The sequence below is a fragment of the Garra rufa genome, chromosome 14 (assembly GCF_049309525.1).
Source record: "Garra rufa chromosome 14, GarRuf1.0, whole genome shotgun sequence".
Taxonomy (NCBI): Eukaryota; Metazoa; Chordata; class Actinopteri; order Cypriniformes; family Cyprinidae; genus Garra; species Garra rufa.
Window position 1 is genome coordinate 34,468,471 of NC_133374.1, and position 17,380 is coordinate 34,485,850.

At 38.9% G+C, this 17,380-nt stretch overlaps 1 protein-coding gene across 2 annotated transcripts in view; it reads left to right on the top strand.

Annotated features, from left to right (window-relative positions):
* The window catches only part of amotl1 (angiomotin like 1), an 83,817-nt gene that overhangs the window by 19,438 nt on the left and 46,999 nt on the right, over positions 1-17,380 (top strand). The window contains exons 1-6 of one of the 2 annotated variants that reach the window (XM_073818099.1): positions 4,532-4,666; positions 7,536-8,766; positions 9,165-9,486; positions 9,827-9,971; positions 10,144-10,224; positions 11,238-11,383. In XM_073818099.1, the coding sequence (XP_073674200.1) occupies positions 7,601-8,766; positions 9,165-9,486; positions 9,827-9,971; positions 10,144-10,224; positions 11,238-11,383 (1,860 nt within the window). In that variant the 5' untranslated portion in view covers positions 4,532-4,666; positions 7,536-7,600. Of the gene's footprint in view, positions 1-4,531; positions 4,667-7,535; positions 8,767-9,164; positions 9,487-9,826; positions 9,972-10,143; positions 10,225-11,237; positions 11,384-17,380 lie in introns of those variants that run through there. The other variant, XM_073818098.1, reaches the window with a different exon arrangement.

Sequence of the window (17,380 nt, forward strand, 5' to 3'; positions counted from 1 at the left end):
ACCGAAGCAGTGTTAGAGTTATTGAGGTAATTAAGTTATTCATAGAGAGGTGATTGACCATTATTAAAGACCTGTGTGATGTTAAAAAGCAGAATCGCCAAAAGGAGAAAATCTAATTTTGTAAGTCACCATTATAGTGGTCAGTGTTAGCATTAGTTTAGCTCTTTACCATTAACTTCTTAACATTAGGTTTTGTTTGGGTGCTCTAATTGAGTTATAACATCAGGCAAACCAGGAGAAATTAGATTATGTGGTGTTGAACATGCTTTGACAAAGTCATAATGTAATGACCAGAATAACTGAGTTATATTTTATGTTAATTACGCTGGATTAATCAGAGTATTAATTTTGAAGCTTATTTTGACAAAAAATATACACATATTTTAGATATAGACACACAGACATCAACAATCAGCATGAGAATCACAACAATGGTGACCATCAAAAACGTATGTTGTAGCCAATCAAAACTCATCCGTGTCTCCCATCATGCATTGCGGCATGAATAAATTATGAGCTGATTATTTCCGTGATGTTTAGAGTTGATCTGTTTCTGAATATGCTGTTTGTCACCATTGTTGAGATTCATATGCTGATTCCTGATGTCTGTGTGTGCCTAAAAGAGCAACTTTTAAATTTTTTTTGATCAGAGGAGCTTGTAAAAATGCCAATAAAAAAAAAAGCTTTATTATTTTTTGCTGCTGTGAAACCCCAATGCAGTTGTAATAAACAAAGAATATAGAACTGAAAGACTAGACTCTAAACGATTCCAGTGGCTCAAATTAAGCTTATTTTAAACCAGAATTATCACCACTGCATGACTTTTGCTCTTTAGCTTGTCTGGCTGGTTTAGCTAAACAGCTAAACAAAACTTAATGCTAAAAAGCTATAGGTCAAGAGCCCAACTAATGCTAACACTGACCACTATAATGGTGACATAAAAAATTTGGTGTCTTCAATCATTTTCAATCACCACTCAATGAATCACTTAATTACCTGATTAGCTTTGACACTGCTTCAGTGTTGATTTTAACACTCTGAGTATGGACTCAAATAAACTCCCGGGAGAGTTCATTTAATACTGCGCTTTTTGCTGTGTAGACTTTACCTACTTTTTTTTTTGTTTTTCTTAGCTGATAAATTCAGGTATTCTTTACTCAGATATATAGGATAGAATCTACCCAAACAAACTGTGTAAATTGTTACATCAGTTTACCCCATTTTATTGAGTAGATTCTTAAATTCAGGTATTCTTTACTCAGATATATAGGATAGAATCTACCCAAACAAATTGAGTGCAAATTGTTACATCAGTTTACCTCATTTTATTGAGTAGATTCTATAGGTTGTTTTTTACAGTGTGTCAGGTGCCTCAGTAGATTACTCATGCTATTGACAGCGGCCGATAGTTTTTTTTTTCTCCCCAGGACATAGCTTACATATTACTGTAATGTTCTTGTCTGCTTGTTTCAGAAAACTGAAGTGATGGGAATATTTCCATTTCGTAAAACAGCCACTCGCTTCAGCCGAGTCCGATATCTTCCGCTTTAAGAATACGACTATGCAGCAAACTGGGGAGAAATCACGTTCACCTGCACTACAACGATTTTAAAGCGGCAGAGTTTACTGTTACCTTTAGACGATTAATTAATGAAATTAAATAATGATATTCAGCGAGTTTAATTATTTTACAATGTAACTGTCACACCCCCGGACTTTCATGTTGGTTTCTCCCATTTTCCCCCGCAGTTCTGAGTGTTTTGGTTTCTCCCTCATTGTTGGCACCTGGATGTTTGTAATCAGTCTGTCTATTTAAGGTGTGTGTTTTCCCCTGCATTCTGTCGGTCTTTAATGTTACCACTCCGTGTTCCTGTGTCTGCCTGTCTCCCGTTGGATTTATTAAATACTTTATTTTTTATAAGTCGTTGTTCGTGTGTTCCTGCCTGAATCATGACAGTAACGCAAGTACATTAAAAGTAACTGTAATTAAGATACCTAAAAATGAACAGTAATCAGTTACTCTACTTTTTCAGTGAAAAGTAATTTAATTACAGTAACGCGTTACACCCAACACTGGTATAATGAAGATCAAACGGCTCTGCTGTAGCCTGGTGTGATGGTCAGGCAAAAATAAAGAAAGAAAATTTTGATCATGGACTGCCCAACACCTGCAGCAGGATTCACAGGGTCCTGCACCACCAACTCCTTTTTGGTCTCATGACTTGCAATTTGAAATTATCTAAAGTGACTACCACTGGATCTGTGATCTCCCATGTCATCATGTCTCATGCTATTACTTCCACAGCTAGAAATTGTTCATGATCTGGGAATGTTCTCCTAAAAGTAAGATAACATTCTCTAAAACATTCAAAAATGTTTATTAATTACATTGTTAGAACATTATTCTCACACATTCTAATAAAGCTTCCCATCACACTAGATGTGCACTTACATTGCTTGGAAATCAAATTTTGGTTAAAAGTAAAAACCCAACCTTTGTTTGATGTCAAGCCCCAGCGTCATTGAATGACTACAAAAATGGCATTACCAGCTTCACTTATCATAAACAAGATTTACTTTATTTCTGTCATACATTTAGAAAAGTTCTTATTGAGATTAACAGAGGTTTAGATGATGATGTCTGTTTGAAAGTAATAGTTTGGTTTGATGTCACCATTATGGTGAGAAGTGTTTGCTTTAGCTGGACAGTTTGACTCTTGACTTGCTGATGTTAAAGATATTATCATCATGTAGTAATCGGATCAACTGGTCTCATCTGGAGACTAATCTATGCTATTAATTTCATATTAGTGACTGTAGTAATGCGTTTTAACAGCATAAGATCCAGCAGTGTTCTACTCAAATAATCTGTATTTCTATCTGTAATTTTTAAACTACATTGTTCATGAATCTTGACAAAGAAGGTTTTTTTTTTATTTAAATTATCTGATTAAAAGCCTGCTGAATCTCAGTCTGTAGAACCATTTGTTCTATCATAAGTAATTGATAGTTGCTATCATAAATAATGTGCAACTAATACCATGTATTAGACTGAATGAAATCAGATCACTGCGTGATGATATCTTAACCATCAACAAGCAAAGGTCATGATCTAATCACACGTTTTCTTGCTGTTTTTGCCACAACCATAGCGACAGCAGCTTTAAAAAAAAAGACCATTAAAGAGTCACGAGTCAATTTTCCCAACTAAAGCAGACTCTTATCACCATAGTAGTGACATCAAACCAAAGTATTACTTTTAAACAGACATCAACATCTAAACCTCTGCTAATCTCAATAAGACCTTTTGTAAATGTATGAATAAAATCAATCTGGTTAATAAGTGAAGCTGGTAATGCTGTTTGAGTTATTTAATGAAGTTGGAGCTTCAAACAAAGGTTGGGTTTTTACTCTTAAACACAGTTTGACATCTGTGCAACATTTGAGTCCACATCCAATGTCCAATGGGAAGCTACCTACCTAAATATTTATTAGAATGTTAGAGGACAATGTTCTAATAATGTTATCAATAAACATTTTTAGAATGTTTCTAGACAATGTAATCCTACCTTTTAGGAGAATATTTTGGGAACTAAAATAAAACTTAGACTGCTGAAAACATTACCAGAACATTGCATAATGTTCTCTGAACATTCTTAGAACAATACCATTCCTAGCTGGGTCTCACAGACAATAATGATTGACGATGACCCTTAGCTGGTCTCTGTTGAATTTACCTCTTACCTGGAGAGCAAGGGCATCCAAAATATTTACACTATCCTTTATCACACTCAGGACACATCTGCTTTATTTGTCTCTGCTGGGGTGACAGAAGCTTTGATGCTTTTGAGGGGATTCTGGGGCCTGGGTGTGTGGGTGGGGTGGCTGGGGTGATATGTTGAGAGGAAGGATATGCATAATAACTAGCATGAAGAAAAAATGGGCTCTCTGAGAATAACAATTATAAGCATTATAAGGGAAAATGAGAGGTGTCCTTCTCATTGGCAGGTGCTTAGCCATCATCATAAAAAGGGGCAAATCATAATTAAAGGTATCATAATAAGACTGAATAAATAATATGTTATAAATATAAACATATATGCATAACCAAACATAGCTATGTTTGGTTATTGTTAAAATGTTGAGCGGATGCTGAAAAATGTCAGATATTAAAAAAAGCTAGCCAGTTTTGTTCCTCTTCTGTAATTTGTTTTTGTCTACATCAGTAATAGTCAACATCTCTAGAATTCTGCATTATGGTATATAAAAATAAATCTTGGAAATGCATCTCTGCAGCCTCACTAAATCTCTTCTGTCTTGTTGAACATCTATTTTTAGACATTTTAATTTGTATTAGTTTAAACTAATTTGACATTGTTTTATTCCCTGAGGAGGGGTTCCATACACTGATTGGAAAGTCAAGCAAAAATAATGTCCACGCGTATCCCCAGATCCTAAACTGGTGCTAGGACCCAGGAGCGCATGTTGCCTAGCGGTCCGAGCACACACATTCCTGCCATACCACAGTGAATGGACATGATTGTTGCGAGTCAGTCAAATGCGTTAAGCAGCAGAGCTCCAATCAGCTAAAGAGAGTGCCGGGAAATTCACTTACAAAAACTCTCCCCTTTGACAGATTGAGTAATCCGTGTCCGGATCTCGCTGGGTAAATATGGCATACATAATTTTGCTAACTTGTCTGTCATGTTTTTCGAAGTTTCCTCAGTGGATTCAAATGTAGCGGATGATGTGATCAATGTTACATGTGATGCGTGACTCATGTTTACCAGTTTAGAAATCTGCATGTGCCAAGCAGGGTTTCTTTACTGATAAACTTTACTGAAAAAGTTTTCTTTTCAAATGCAATGCATTACATAGTAAAGTATACCCGTTTAAAGCCTTTCATGTCTGACTGCACATATATGCATTAACTAGATATATAGGCATCTAAATGTTTTGCAATGTTTCGTGCTTCCTGTCTGCGATGGGGGGTTTTAATAGCTGGCTACGTAATGCTGGAGTTCATCTGGTGGTTCTATTTTTGGTTTCTCGGGTACGTTTCCCTGTTAACTCCTCCTGTCATTTCGCTTCTGTTATATTGTTTTTCATTATTCATATAATTGGTTTGCTTTTTAAAAACTGTGAATATAATGGAAAAAATGTAGATGTCAGGTATTTTTATCCGATCTGAATATTTGCTTTGTTCATGTAAGCAACTGTATTCAAGTTCATTCAGTCAAATTAGATATTGTAATAAAAAAGTTTTAAAAAGTTAAGTCTAATGTTAATATTATAATAATACCAGTTAATTTACATGTTATTAGATAATGCACATTTTAAGTTACCTGATAAAACATTTTAGACACCGTTTTAAAAATCTAAAGATTTAAAACATGAATGTTCAAAAACACAAAACATCAAAGATCTCCTTTGTTGCGACTCCTTGAACAATATCTTGTGGTGATAGAAACAGTGCGTTTTCCAACATAGTATGTGGTATGTCTATATTACCATCCAGTGGCGTAGCAAGTCAGCCCCGGGCCCATATGTAAAAAATGCGTATGGTCCCCCAATCATTATGGGCTCCAACTCGGTAAACTTGTTGGTTTTTCGTAACGTTAGGTGAATATTCACAAGCTGTTTTGTTTATGAAATGCTTGAAAATAGGCTAATATTTAACGTTTTCAAGTCCATTTATTATTTGTAGCACGCAAGTCTCAGCCTACAAATTCGGTCAGTTTTCTAAAATAATGCAAACAATAAATGTGTTTTTACGCTCTTTAATTTGTAGTGAGATAACTATATTCGCCTCAGATCAAGCAGCATGTAAATCATTTCCAGCATTGTTTTATTTTTCTCATAAATCAACCAGATAACTGAGTTAAAGCCTACTTTTTATTGCTGTTTTTCATGGGGGGCGGGGGTATATTTATGATGTCTGTGAGTTTCGGGTCATTTTTGTGAAGCGCTCCTCCCCAAGACAGAGACGTGTTTGTTTTCTTTATGGCGTATTTTAGATTTCCACTGTTATTAAGAAAAAAAATGCAGGTGATCGCGCTGACGTTTCCATGTCCTGCGTTTTAGCTTCCACTATCAGCACAAACGATTGGATATGCATCTAACAGCGCACATTTATCTAGGTTAATTGTTTAAATTTATATTGTGAAATGCATCAGGTGTTTTATGTCTATATGTTTTATTTTAGGCAAGTCCTGCTGATTTGAGACGGCTAAATTGATCAAACATGCTCAACTCGTTGTCGCTGGCCGCTTGGTCGTTACTTTAAAATACAAAAGCTTGAATTTAACAAACATAATATGTTCCAAACATATTTCTAAATTAACTTAATAAAGAAACGAAACTAAATTTATCCACTTTGCCATTAAAATCCAAGGGTATGGCTGGGACCTGGGCGTCTCGTGCCAGGGCTGGGCTCGTGCAGGACTCTATTGGTTCCCTCGTTTCAATTAAAAGTTCACCCTCGGCTTGGCGGGCCCTTAATCTGCCCCAAGCCGATATATATAGAAAACGCTGTACTATTACTGTACTATATGACGTTATTAACCGGTATTTTTTTTTCTACTGAAATGGGTTTCGGAACGTTAATAATACAGATAGAACGCAAGGAACGTTAAAATACTGATTCTGCTCGGAGTAAACCGATTGAATTTATTTATATATTTTTTTAAGCCCGGTTTATTATTTTTCTTTTTACCCCTCTGTCTGCCTTGTCCTATAATACCTTGTAGCCTCTAATAGGGTTTTGCATAAAAAAATGTCAAGCTGTGTCAATTAGGTAGCCTACTTTTATTTCATTGACATAAGGGATTGTAGCACAGTGCTCTAAGAACAGTTATTAGCTGAAAACATGAACACATAATAATTCACATTAAACATGAATAAATACATAAAGAAATATATAGAAACACAAAAATAGATGCAATGAAGACAATGCAATAGTGAAATATCTTCACAATCCCTCTGTGATCTTTATGTCCATCATTATGTGGATATTTTGAGTGGCAGCTTCTTACAATTCGTAAGTTAAAATGTATAGACATTTTGGGAATTATATAATTTACCTGCTGAGTGTGTGATGACAGTCTGTGTAGTTGGATGGTTGAACTCTAGAAAATCAGTAAGGAGGTGGCTTTGACAGTTGTAAATTTAAAAAACGGGAATAAAAACTCACACAAGGATTCTTTAGGATCAAATGGTTCTAACTATGTGTAAAAAACCTTCAAAGAACCACCTTTTTTAGAGTCTGCCAGAATAATAAACTGATGCTAGCTAAAATACTCCACATGAAGCTGGAAAATTTGTGTTTGAAATTTGTATTAAAAACATGCAGGACTATAGCCCCGTTGCCAGGGTCTACTTATGTCCATGTCTATAAGCATTATTATTTTCTTTTAAATATATTATCTTAAGTGAGAAGTAAATATTAATTATATAGAATTATAATTTTTCACAAGTTATTTTTGATGTTTTTGAAACAGTATTGGAATAATTATTTGACCCTTTTCCTTTTGCAGATAACATCATCCAATTCATCTGAACATATCCGTGCTACCCTTTGCCTACCCGTGCAGCAGCAGACATGCATGGTTCTGAGGAGAGTGCATCTGGAACCGTGCTTCACAGGCTTATGCAAGAACATCTCAGATACGGAGCAAGTGGAATCAGAGGAGTGGTAGAAAACAACAGTTCTCAGATGCCAAGCAAACCCACATCTACAGAAAACCTACTCTTTCAAAAGGAGGGTCAAGCTTCCCATTCATATCAGCTTATGCCTCTGCAGTCTCAGTCTCGACAGGAACCTCAAGGTCAGGAGCATCAAGTGGACAGCAGCTCCATGGAAAAAAATGGTGGTGTGAGCCAGGGTGCAGGTAGAGCAGTCCAAGCTGCCCAGACCTTGCCTGGGTTTGACATCCTGGAGCTTCCATCATATGAGGAGGCTAAGATCCAGTCTCAGCTTTACAGAGGGCAGCAAAGTACAACGGACCTTCAGTCCCAAATCCCTGGCCATAGCCACCAGAGTCTTCAAAATCCAGATGAGCTTGCAAACAATTTTCAACAAAATCAGGAGCAGGACTTTCACAAAGAGGGCCATAAAAACATTGTCCACCAAAGTCATCAGCAACACGACACAGTTCAGCAAATACAGCAGTTGTCAACAATGTCTGACAATCCTGCAAGCTCACATTTCTGTCTGCCATCACTTTCTAACACACACTCACTCTCTTCCCCTCCTTCACTTTCGTCTTCTTACACCTCTCTCTCAGCGGTTCCCATGAAGGCCCTTTTGGAGGGTCAATCATGGGTCCAGCAAGAGGGCATTGGTGGTACAGTTCTTTGTGATGAAGGTCTGGCAGAGTTGAAACAGGGTCATGTTCGCTCTGTAAGTGAAAATATTATGCAACTCAGTCTAGAATACAATGGAGCTAAGCAAAGTGTAGGACCATCCAATTCACCTTGCACAGGAGACACTACTCCTAGTGGGGCTGATAATACAGCAGATTCTCTCTCACTAACTAATAAGACCTCCATGAGTACCCTACAACTTCCACCACCACCCTTAAATTCTCCACAGTGGACTCTGAATCAAAGAGGTCCTCCCCCAGAATATCCCTTTAAGGTCAAGGTACAGACTATGCTTCCGTCCCCATTACACTCCAACTCAGACTCTCTGGAACATGGCCACTTCAACAGTGATACCTTGATGGCAGCCATGTTGGAGACAGTGCCACTTAGAAATATAGCAAGGTAACAGTAACATACACTTAAAGGTGAACTGTGTAATTTCTGCACCACTAGCAGCACCAATTGGAACTGCGAAAATAATGGTTTTCCCTTAAACCGCTTATTTTGGGTACAGGATTATTACATGTCATTGGCTGAGCCAAACACTGACATGTTGGACCATTAAAACAAACAATGTTTTTAAGGTGGCTCACTGTTTATACTGTAAGACGACATACTAGTGGCCTATTTATAGTAGCATAAAATAAACTCCTGTGTATTGTACACTGTATAATAAACTGTTTTAAATTTGAAAAATGTAAAATTTGGAAAAAAAAAAGTACTTTACCTGTCAGCATTAATAAACAGGTGCTAACACATTCTCTTTCTTACATTTCACTCACTGTCTTTCTGTATTTTAGACAGTGCCCTTTTTCTACATCACAGCACCAAACACAGACCAGTCCCATGACTTCTGAGACTTGTATCCTGCCCTCACAGGCTTCTCAGCAACAGTATCAGGCTATATCCCTATCTCAGTCCCTGGCATTTCCTCCAGCTCAGACTGGATCTGTGACCCAGGGGCTGTTTTCTTGTGTGGCCCCTTTTGGACAGCCTTTCCCAGGGGAAACATTTGGCATGGTAAACCATACCAAGCAGATGCTGGAGATCCTAAAAGAAGAGAACCAAAGCCTTAGACAAGAACTTCACAAGCAAAATGAGAAGGCCAGCAAACTACAGCAGGTACTTATCTGTTTGTCTGTCCACCTGTCTGTATATCTTATAATACTAGAAGCAAAGAAGAAACAGAATTTCGGGTTCTAGTAATCAAAACTGCTCATTATTACAGGCTATTTACTCTACAATGGAATTGTGCAAAGTAATATTGAAAATTACAGTGTAACATTACACATTTGACAGGAAGTAGTTCATAAGGGAAATAAACTATAATGGGAACGTGGGGCTGTGGTGATGAAAATATTGTTGGGATACTGCCCAGTATGATTGTAATACAGCACACTGACAGGAGAACATTGGCAAGCTTATACTATGGTATAATTTACAGTTTATGCTCTATTTCCAGTTGGAGGCAGAGACTTTGCGCCTGTCAGCGGCACATGAGAGTTTAGTAAAGAGCTCATCCAAACGGGATGCTCTGGAAAAAACCATGAGGAATAAACTAGAGGCGGAGATCAGGCGTCTTCATGATTTTAACAGAGACTTGAGAGGTGAGATTGTTTAGAATACCCATGCTTTGATTAGAGCCTGCATTTTATCAAATTATATTCCTCAACTGTGAGTAGGTAGTTATAGTATTTTATTTGTTTTTTGATATATATATATATATATATGTTGCTCTTGGGTCCAGTGGCAGATCTTTTTTTCCCATGCATTTTTCAGACCGTTTGGAAACAGCCAATCAACAGCTAGCCAGTCAGGAGCCGAAGGAACAAGATGATGGACACTTGTATCTTTCACAGAGTGAGATTTTACATTTATTGCACATCACCACACAAATATGCTTGCATCATTACACAAAAATGCTTTATACACTGTTTGTTAAGTCTGCTTGCTGTAAAAAATATGTCTAGCAGCTCGACCCAAACCATTTCCTGCTTCCCTTTCTTAATGTACTGGACCTCCTCCCCTCTTGCACTCTAATCTCTCTCTCTGGGTATAATTAAAATTACATTATTGAGCGAGTACATAAAACATAGAACAGTGTTCTTGCTCCAATATATTATTGTGAGATCACAGTAATGATTTATATTTGACAAATTTCATGTTAACATCATTTGTTATTACTTATGTCATGTCAGATGCTGTACATGCCCATCTTTTTTCTCTCAGTCTTGGGCAAGCACAGGTGTACCTTAAATCATCCGATTTCCACACAGTAGAGCAATACTAAGTACAATTGTGGCCTGTTACACAAAGCTAGATGAATACAAAATATAAAGTTGACATAACCAAACAATTCCATCCCAGTTTGGATTAAGTTCAACAGGATCACAACACTTGCAATAAATATGTGACCCCGGACCACAAAACCAGCCTTAAGTAGCACGGGTATATTTGTAGCAAGAGCCAAAAATACATTGCATCGATTTTTCTTTTATATCAAAAATCATTAGAAAGTAAAGTAAAGGTCATGTTCCAGTATGATATTTTGTAAATTTCCTACCGTAAGTCTATCAAAATTAAAATTTTCATTAGTAATATGCATTGCTAAGATGATGATCAGATAGTTGTATCTTGGCCAAATATTGTCTTATCATAACAAACCACACATAAATGGAAAGCTTATTTATTCAGCTATCAAATTATCTCAATTTCAGTTTCAAAAAATTGACCCTTGTGACTGGTTTTGTGGTCCTGGGTCACATATTATCCGTCTACTTTGGGTTTGATTCAGAGTTTATGTTTAACTATAAAGTGCATGCACCTAAAGCTGTGTGCATCTGCAGCAAATCAACTTTTTTTTCCCCCCTCAGGAAGAGAAAGCCTAAAAGATCTGGAAAAATTAGAGGTAGAGGCGGCCAATCTTCGATCAGCCAATGAAGATCAGCGACGACACATTGAGATCTTAGAGCAGGCTCTAAATAATGCTCAGAGTAAAGTCCTCAAACTAGAGGAAGAGGTAAGTCTGTAGGATTACCCTAATGGATTGTTGTCGCTGTTTTTTTTGTAAATATAAACTTCAACACTGCTTTTACCACCCTTACACTTTTTATAAACTGAATGAAACTATACTACCAATACCAGTGTTGTGATCAAAATGATTAGAAATGACAGCCCAGTTGGACATTTGAGACATTGAGTATTCACACACACTTCGGTTATGCATTCTATATCCAAACTCACAACTGTAAAATTTCAGGACTCACAACCTCATCTTTGGGGAACTCCCGCTGTTTAAATAGACAACTAATTGTCCAGTACATTTCTGTCACATCATGCAATGTGAGAAAGTCACTCAACTCTACATATACGCATATGTAGCAAATATGTGGTTTCGGTAACACCCTTACCTCATTTATGATACACAGAGCCAGGGCAGGTGGGGCAGAGTCCCACAAAAATATTCATCCAAAACATAAACCTATGTATAGGCTGAATTAATAATAAATAGTAAATGTGTTATTTTCTAGATTTTCTAGACTATTTTAAGCATAAAGAATATATTAATATTTAAGGCTTCGGCAGGCATGTATTATGATACTAAGGGGGCAGACAGAGCCTGAGCCCTCCCCTGCTCTATACAGCGCCTCACAATTTTTCAGTGTAAATCTATAATGAGAAATGGAACTGCAGCACACTCTAATTCAGAGCCATTGGGACAGATTTGAGACTGCCCTGTTTATTTTCAGTCTCGCTTTAAAACAATATCAGTCCGCTTCAGCTATGTGTGTATTAGACTGCATTAGGTGAGTAAGTTGGCATTGCTGTTCTTCCTATGTTGAGTAGCTTATCAAATGAATGAAGTATAAATCCTTTAATTTAAACATGCTCACACGAATAGCCTTTATAATAATAATAATAATAACAATAATAATAAATTCCTCAATTCCAATCCAAACTGATTACAGATTCTGAAAGTTCTGTTTATACGAACACTACATTTTGCAATACCATTAACATTTTTCCTGTTGACATGTACTCATAAACGGCTGTTGAGATAGTATTCTTGGATCTGAAAACTATGGTGACCGAGAAGTGCAAAACACAACAACAAATCGCAACACAAAAAACAAATCTGAAAACCAAATAACAAATCCAGAATCAAAATTACAAATTAGAAAATGCAATATCAAATCTAAAAACAAAACGGCAAACCATAAAACACAATAACAAATCCGGAAACAAAATAGCAAGTCAGAAATCACAACGACAAACAAGAAAACACAACGACAAATCAGTCAAAATGGAAAAGGTAGGTATTTTGTGTGACCGGCGTAGTCGCTGCTGTTTGGACGGAACTCCTGTCAATCAAGACAAAACGCTCGATCGTCACGTGATTCACGAAGCCTCAAATAGTTCAAGGAAGTTCATAGCGGAATACACTGAGTTAGAGAGACAGAACTGCGATTTTTTGGTATTTAGTGACAATAAAATAATTTATTGACATTATTTATAAAATAATGTATACACGTATACGTAATATACATATGTAGTTGTATAAGTGTTGTTTTTAAAAGATACAATCCGCTAATATTTGAGGATTAATGTGGTCAGCTATCCTCACCTGCCTTGTTAACATATTTTAGGCTGAAGTTACCATGGTAAAAGTCCGTGTTTGCTATATAAACGACATTGTGGTCTGTTACTAAGGTAACTTCAGCCTCTCTATATAAATATAATTATATAAATATATGTGTGTGTGTGCGTGTGTTCTTACAACTTTTACGTTAGTCAAGTGCAATCACATCTTAATGTTCATTGTCATTTTACTGATCTCATGGTAAATGTTAAGTTTATTGTCTTAAAAGTATAAATATTTTAAGTTTGAGTGAAAATTAATCTTGTTTAATGTTTTTAATCTTGTGCACCCCTTAATTATTAATATCTAAAATATATATTTGTAGTATATTTTAATTGAAAACAACTTAAAACATTTTTATACATTTAATCATAATTTTTATGTATGTTGACATTTGTTATGCACTCATTTACAGCAATCAATTTAGACATTTATAATAAACTAGAGATGCACCGATACGAATCGGCCGATCATGCTTGCGCGTTTTGTCAGTAAAGCCGGTTCTGTAATCAGCGGTAAATGCCATCAGGTGCGTGATTTCACGTTGAGCCGTATATACTACACACAGCCGTTGTTTACCGACGAGCTGCGCAAATCAATGTTCATTATCAGTGTGAATGTGCGCAGCTTGTCAGTGAACAACGGCTGTGTGTAGTATATACGGCTCAACGTGAAATCACGCACCTGATGGCATTTACCGCTGATTACAGAACCGGCTTTACTGACAAAACGCGCAAGTGATCGGCCGATACGGATCGGTGCATCCCTATAATAAACTATAAAGAATGTTGTCCTTGAACAGTCTCCACTACAGTTTGCTGTGCTCCAGTCACATAGAGTAGAGTGAATTCCCTACTGATCTAGAGAGGAGAAAAGATGAAAGATGCATCAAGTTTTGTTCAATTTACTTTTATTTGTATGGCACTTTTTAGTATACATATTGTTTCTAGCGGCTTTACAGAAAATGAATGTATCTACATTACAAATAAGAGTTCTGTTAACAAGTGTATCGGTTTTAAATTATGTTAATATGGCAGAAATTTTCTGAAATTAAGCTATACAAATCATGCAGTTAAGTAACGTCATGTAATCAGAAACAATGAACAAATTAAAGCATGATGTGATCATGATGATTACAATGCAAGGAAAATTTATCAGTTTTGTATGTTTATTTAGAGTCTGCTTCATCTGAAGTCCTCTCAAGGGTTGGCATCATCTCTTCACAGGTGCTGGTCATCTGAAGTCCTCATAAAAAACTGGATATAGTCAGCAGGAGCAATCTATAGATTACATTAACAAATTGTGATGTAATCATACTTGAGAACTGGCACTTTATTACTTCAGGTGGTTCTTGTTCTGAAAGCAGGATAGAGAAGGAGAATAACAGGGCGAAATGGTTAAGTGATGCTCCATCAAACTTCAGTCCTGTGGCATCACTGATCCTTCACACAATAGTTCTTTAGTGGCTATAAAAATATAATAAATGTAGTAATAATGTGTTTACAATGATTACTGCTATAGAGGTTTTTCCTGAACACGGAAGTAAGTCCGACTCTTAACTGAAAGAATGCTTTGCATTTCCGGTCTGCATTGTTTCTAGTCAAATTAGGATATATAGCGAGCTAATAAACTAATGTTAAAGGTGCCATAGAATGGAAAACTGAATTTACCTTGGCATAGTTAAATAATAACAGTTCAGTACATGGACATGACATACCATGAGTCTCATACACCATCGTTTCCTCCTTCTTATATAAATCTAGTATTTGCAAAAGACCACCGAAAAATAGGTAAATTCCAACATAACACCGACTGTGTCACAGCACAGAGGGAGGCAGAGACGGAGGTGAATGTATAAGATAAAAGGTAAGTTTATTAACAGGTTTGGTAAGTATATTGAAGCAGGTATTGAGGTAAGAGTTCTTATCTGAGATGTCCAGCGTTCAGGTAAGTAATTCCAACAATGGAACCGGGAAACCATAGAGTCCATGGGAAGAGCATGCAGGGGTGTGATCGGTAGATCAGACAACGAGGAATGAATCTGTCCGGGTATATATAGGGGAGCTGATTGGATCCAGGTGAGTAATTAGTAATCAGGTGACAGTGAACGTGTGTGTGTGTGTCTTCAGGGGGCGTGGTTGGTGGATCTTGCTGTGGTAGAACTCTGACATTACCCCCTCCTCCAGGGGCGGCTCCCGACGCCCCTCTCCGACGTCGAGGTCGACCTCGACCGCGAGGGGCAGGACGTTCTGGGTGGTTCTGGTGGAAGTCCGTCAGAAGTTGAGGATCGAGGATATCGTCTCTGGCCACCCATGATCTTTCCTCCGGTCCGTACCCCTCCCAGTCGATCAGATATTCCAGGCGGTTGCCCCGACGTCGGGAATCCAGGATCTCACTCACGGTGTAGATGTAAGGTTGATCCAGGATCTCCGGAGGAGGGGTATCAGCTTCAGCTCCAGGATTATCTGTGGCAGAGGGAAAGTACGGTTTGAGGAGTGATACATGAAAGGTGGGATGGATTCTGTACCTGGGTGGGAGCTGAAGCTGATATGTCACTTCGTTGATCTGCCTCAGGACCTCGAATGGACCGATGTAGCGGGGACTCAGCTTTTTGCACGGTAACCTCAGCCTGATGTCTCTCGTAGACAACCACACCTTGTCTCCAGGTTGGTATAATGGGGTGGGTCTTCTACGAACATCAGCGAATTCCTTGTGGCGTCGGATGGCTCGTTGTAGATGTTGATGAGCTGAGTCCCACACTCTCTCGCTCTCTCGGAACCAGTAGTCTACAGCTGGAACATTTGTGGGTTCCTCCGTCCAGGGAAACAGCGGCGGCTGAAAACCGAGTATGCACTGGAAGGGAGTTAGTCCGGTGGTCTCTTGGCGTAGTGAGTTCTGTGCATACTCGGCCCACGGGAGGAACCTGCTCCAGCTGTGTTGGTCAGCGGAACAGTATGACCGGAGGTAACGTCCAAGCTCCTGGATCTTCCTCTCAGTCTGGCCGTTGGTCTGTGGGTGGTATCCTGATGAGAGATTAACAGAAACACCAAGTGACTTGAAGAATGATTTCCATACATGCGAGATGAATTGTGGACCCCGGTCCGACACAATCTCCTCGGGGAGACCAAAGTGACGGAATACGTGCTGGAAGAGTAACTCGGCGGTGTTCATAGCCGTAGGTAGGCCTGCCAAGGGGAGAAATTTGCAGGCCTTGGAGAAACGGTCCACTACAACCAGCACGCAGGTGTTACCTTCAGATTCTGGGAGGTCCGTCACAAAGTCAACCCCGAGATGGGACCAGGGTCTCTGCGGGATGGGTAGTGGCACCAGCTTTCCTGTGGGCAGATGACGAGGAGTATTAGAGGTGGCACAGACTGAGCAGCTTTGGACGTACCTGATGATATCCCGGGTCATACTGGACCACCAGTACCGAGATTGGATGAGCGAGAGGGTCCGTCTGCTACCTGGGTGTCCAGAGCCCGGAGACTGGTGAACTGTGTCCAGAAGGTGTTGACGCTGGGAGCTGGGTACGTAGATTTTACCTTCTGGACATTCCGGCGGAGCAGGCTCTTGGAGAGTGGCTTCGTGGATCCAGGTGTCAATGTCCCACTGGATGGGGCTAACGATGAGATCTGAAGGAATGATGTTTTCAGGCTCAACCACGGCATCGTGGGAGAATTGTCTGGATAGAGCATCAGCAGGAATGTTCTTGGATCCGGGACGGTAGGTTATCTTGAACTGGAAACGTGTGAAGAATAATGCCCATCTGGCTTGGCGGGGGTTGAGTCGTTTGGCTTCTCGAAGGTATTGAAGGTTTTTATGGTCCGTGATGATGGTAAACGGATGGTTAGCCCCTTCCAGCCAATGACGCCACTCCTCCAAGGCGAGTTTGATGGCAAGTAACTCACGATTGCCTACATCGTAATTTTGGTCCGCCGGAGACAGTTTCTTGGAATAGTAGGCACAGGGATGGAGGAGAGTGGACTCACCAGCTGCTTGCGACAGCACTGCTCCGACGCCGATGGTGGATGCATCTACCTCAACTACGAACGGGAGATCGGGGTTAGGATGGTGTAGGAGAGGAGCAGTGCTGAAAATCTTCTTAAGTTGCTGGAATGCTTCGTGGGCAGAGGTGGTCCAGACCAGATGTTTGGGTCGACCACGTAGGAGGGAGGTCAGGGGTGCAGTGATGAGACTGTAATCCTTTATGAATCGGCGGTAGAAGTTGGAAAACCCCAGGAAGCGTTGAAGTTCCTTGACTGTACTGGGTTTGGGCCATTTCAGGATGGACTGCACCTTTTCCAGGTTCATTTGCACACCCTCGGGGCTGATGTTATAACCCAGGAACTGAATCTTAGTCTGGTGGAACTCACACTT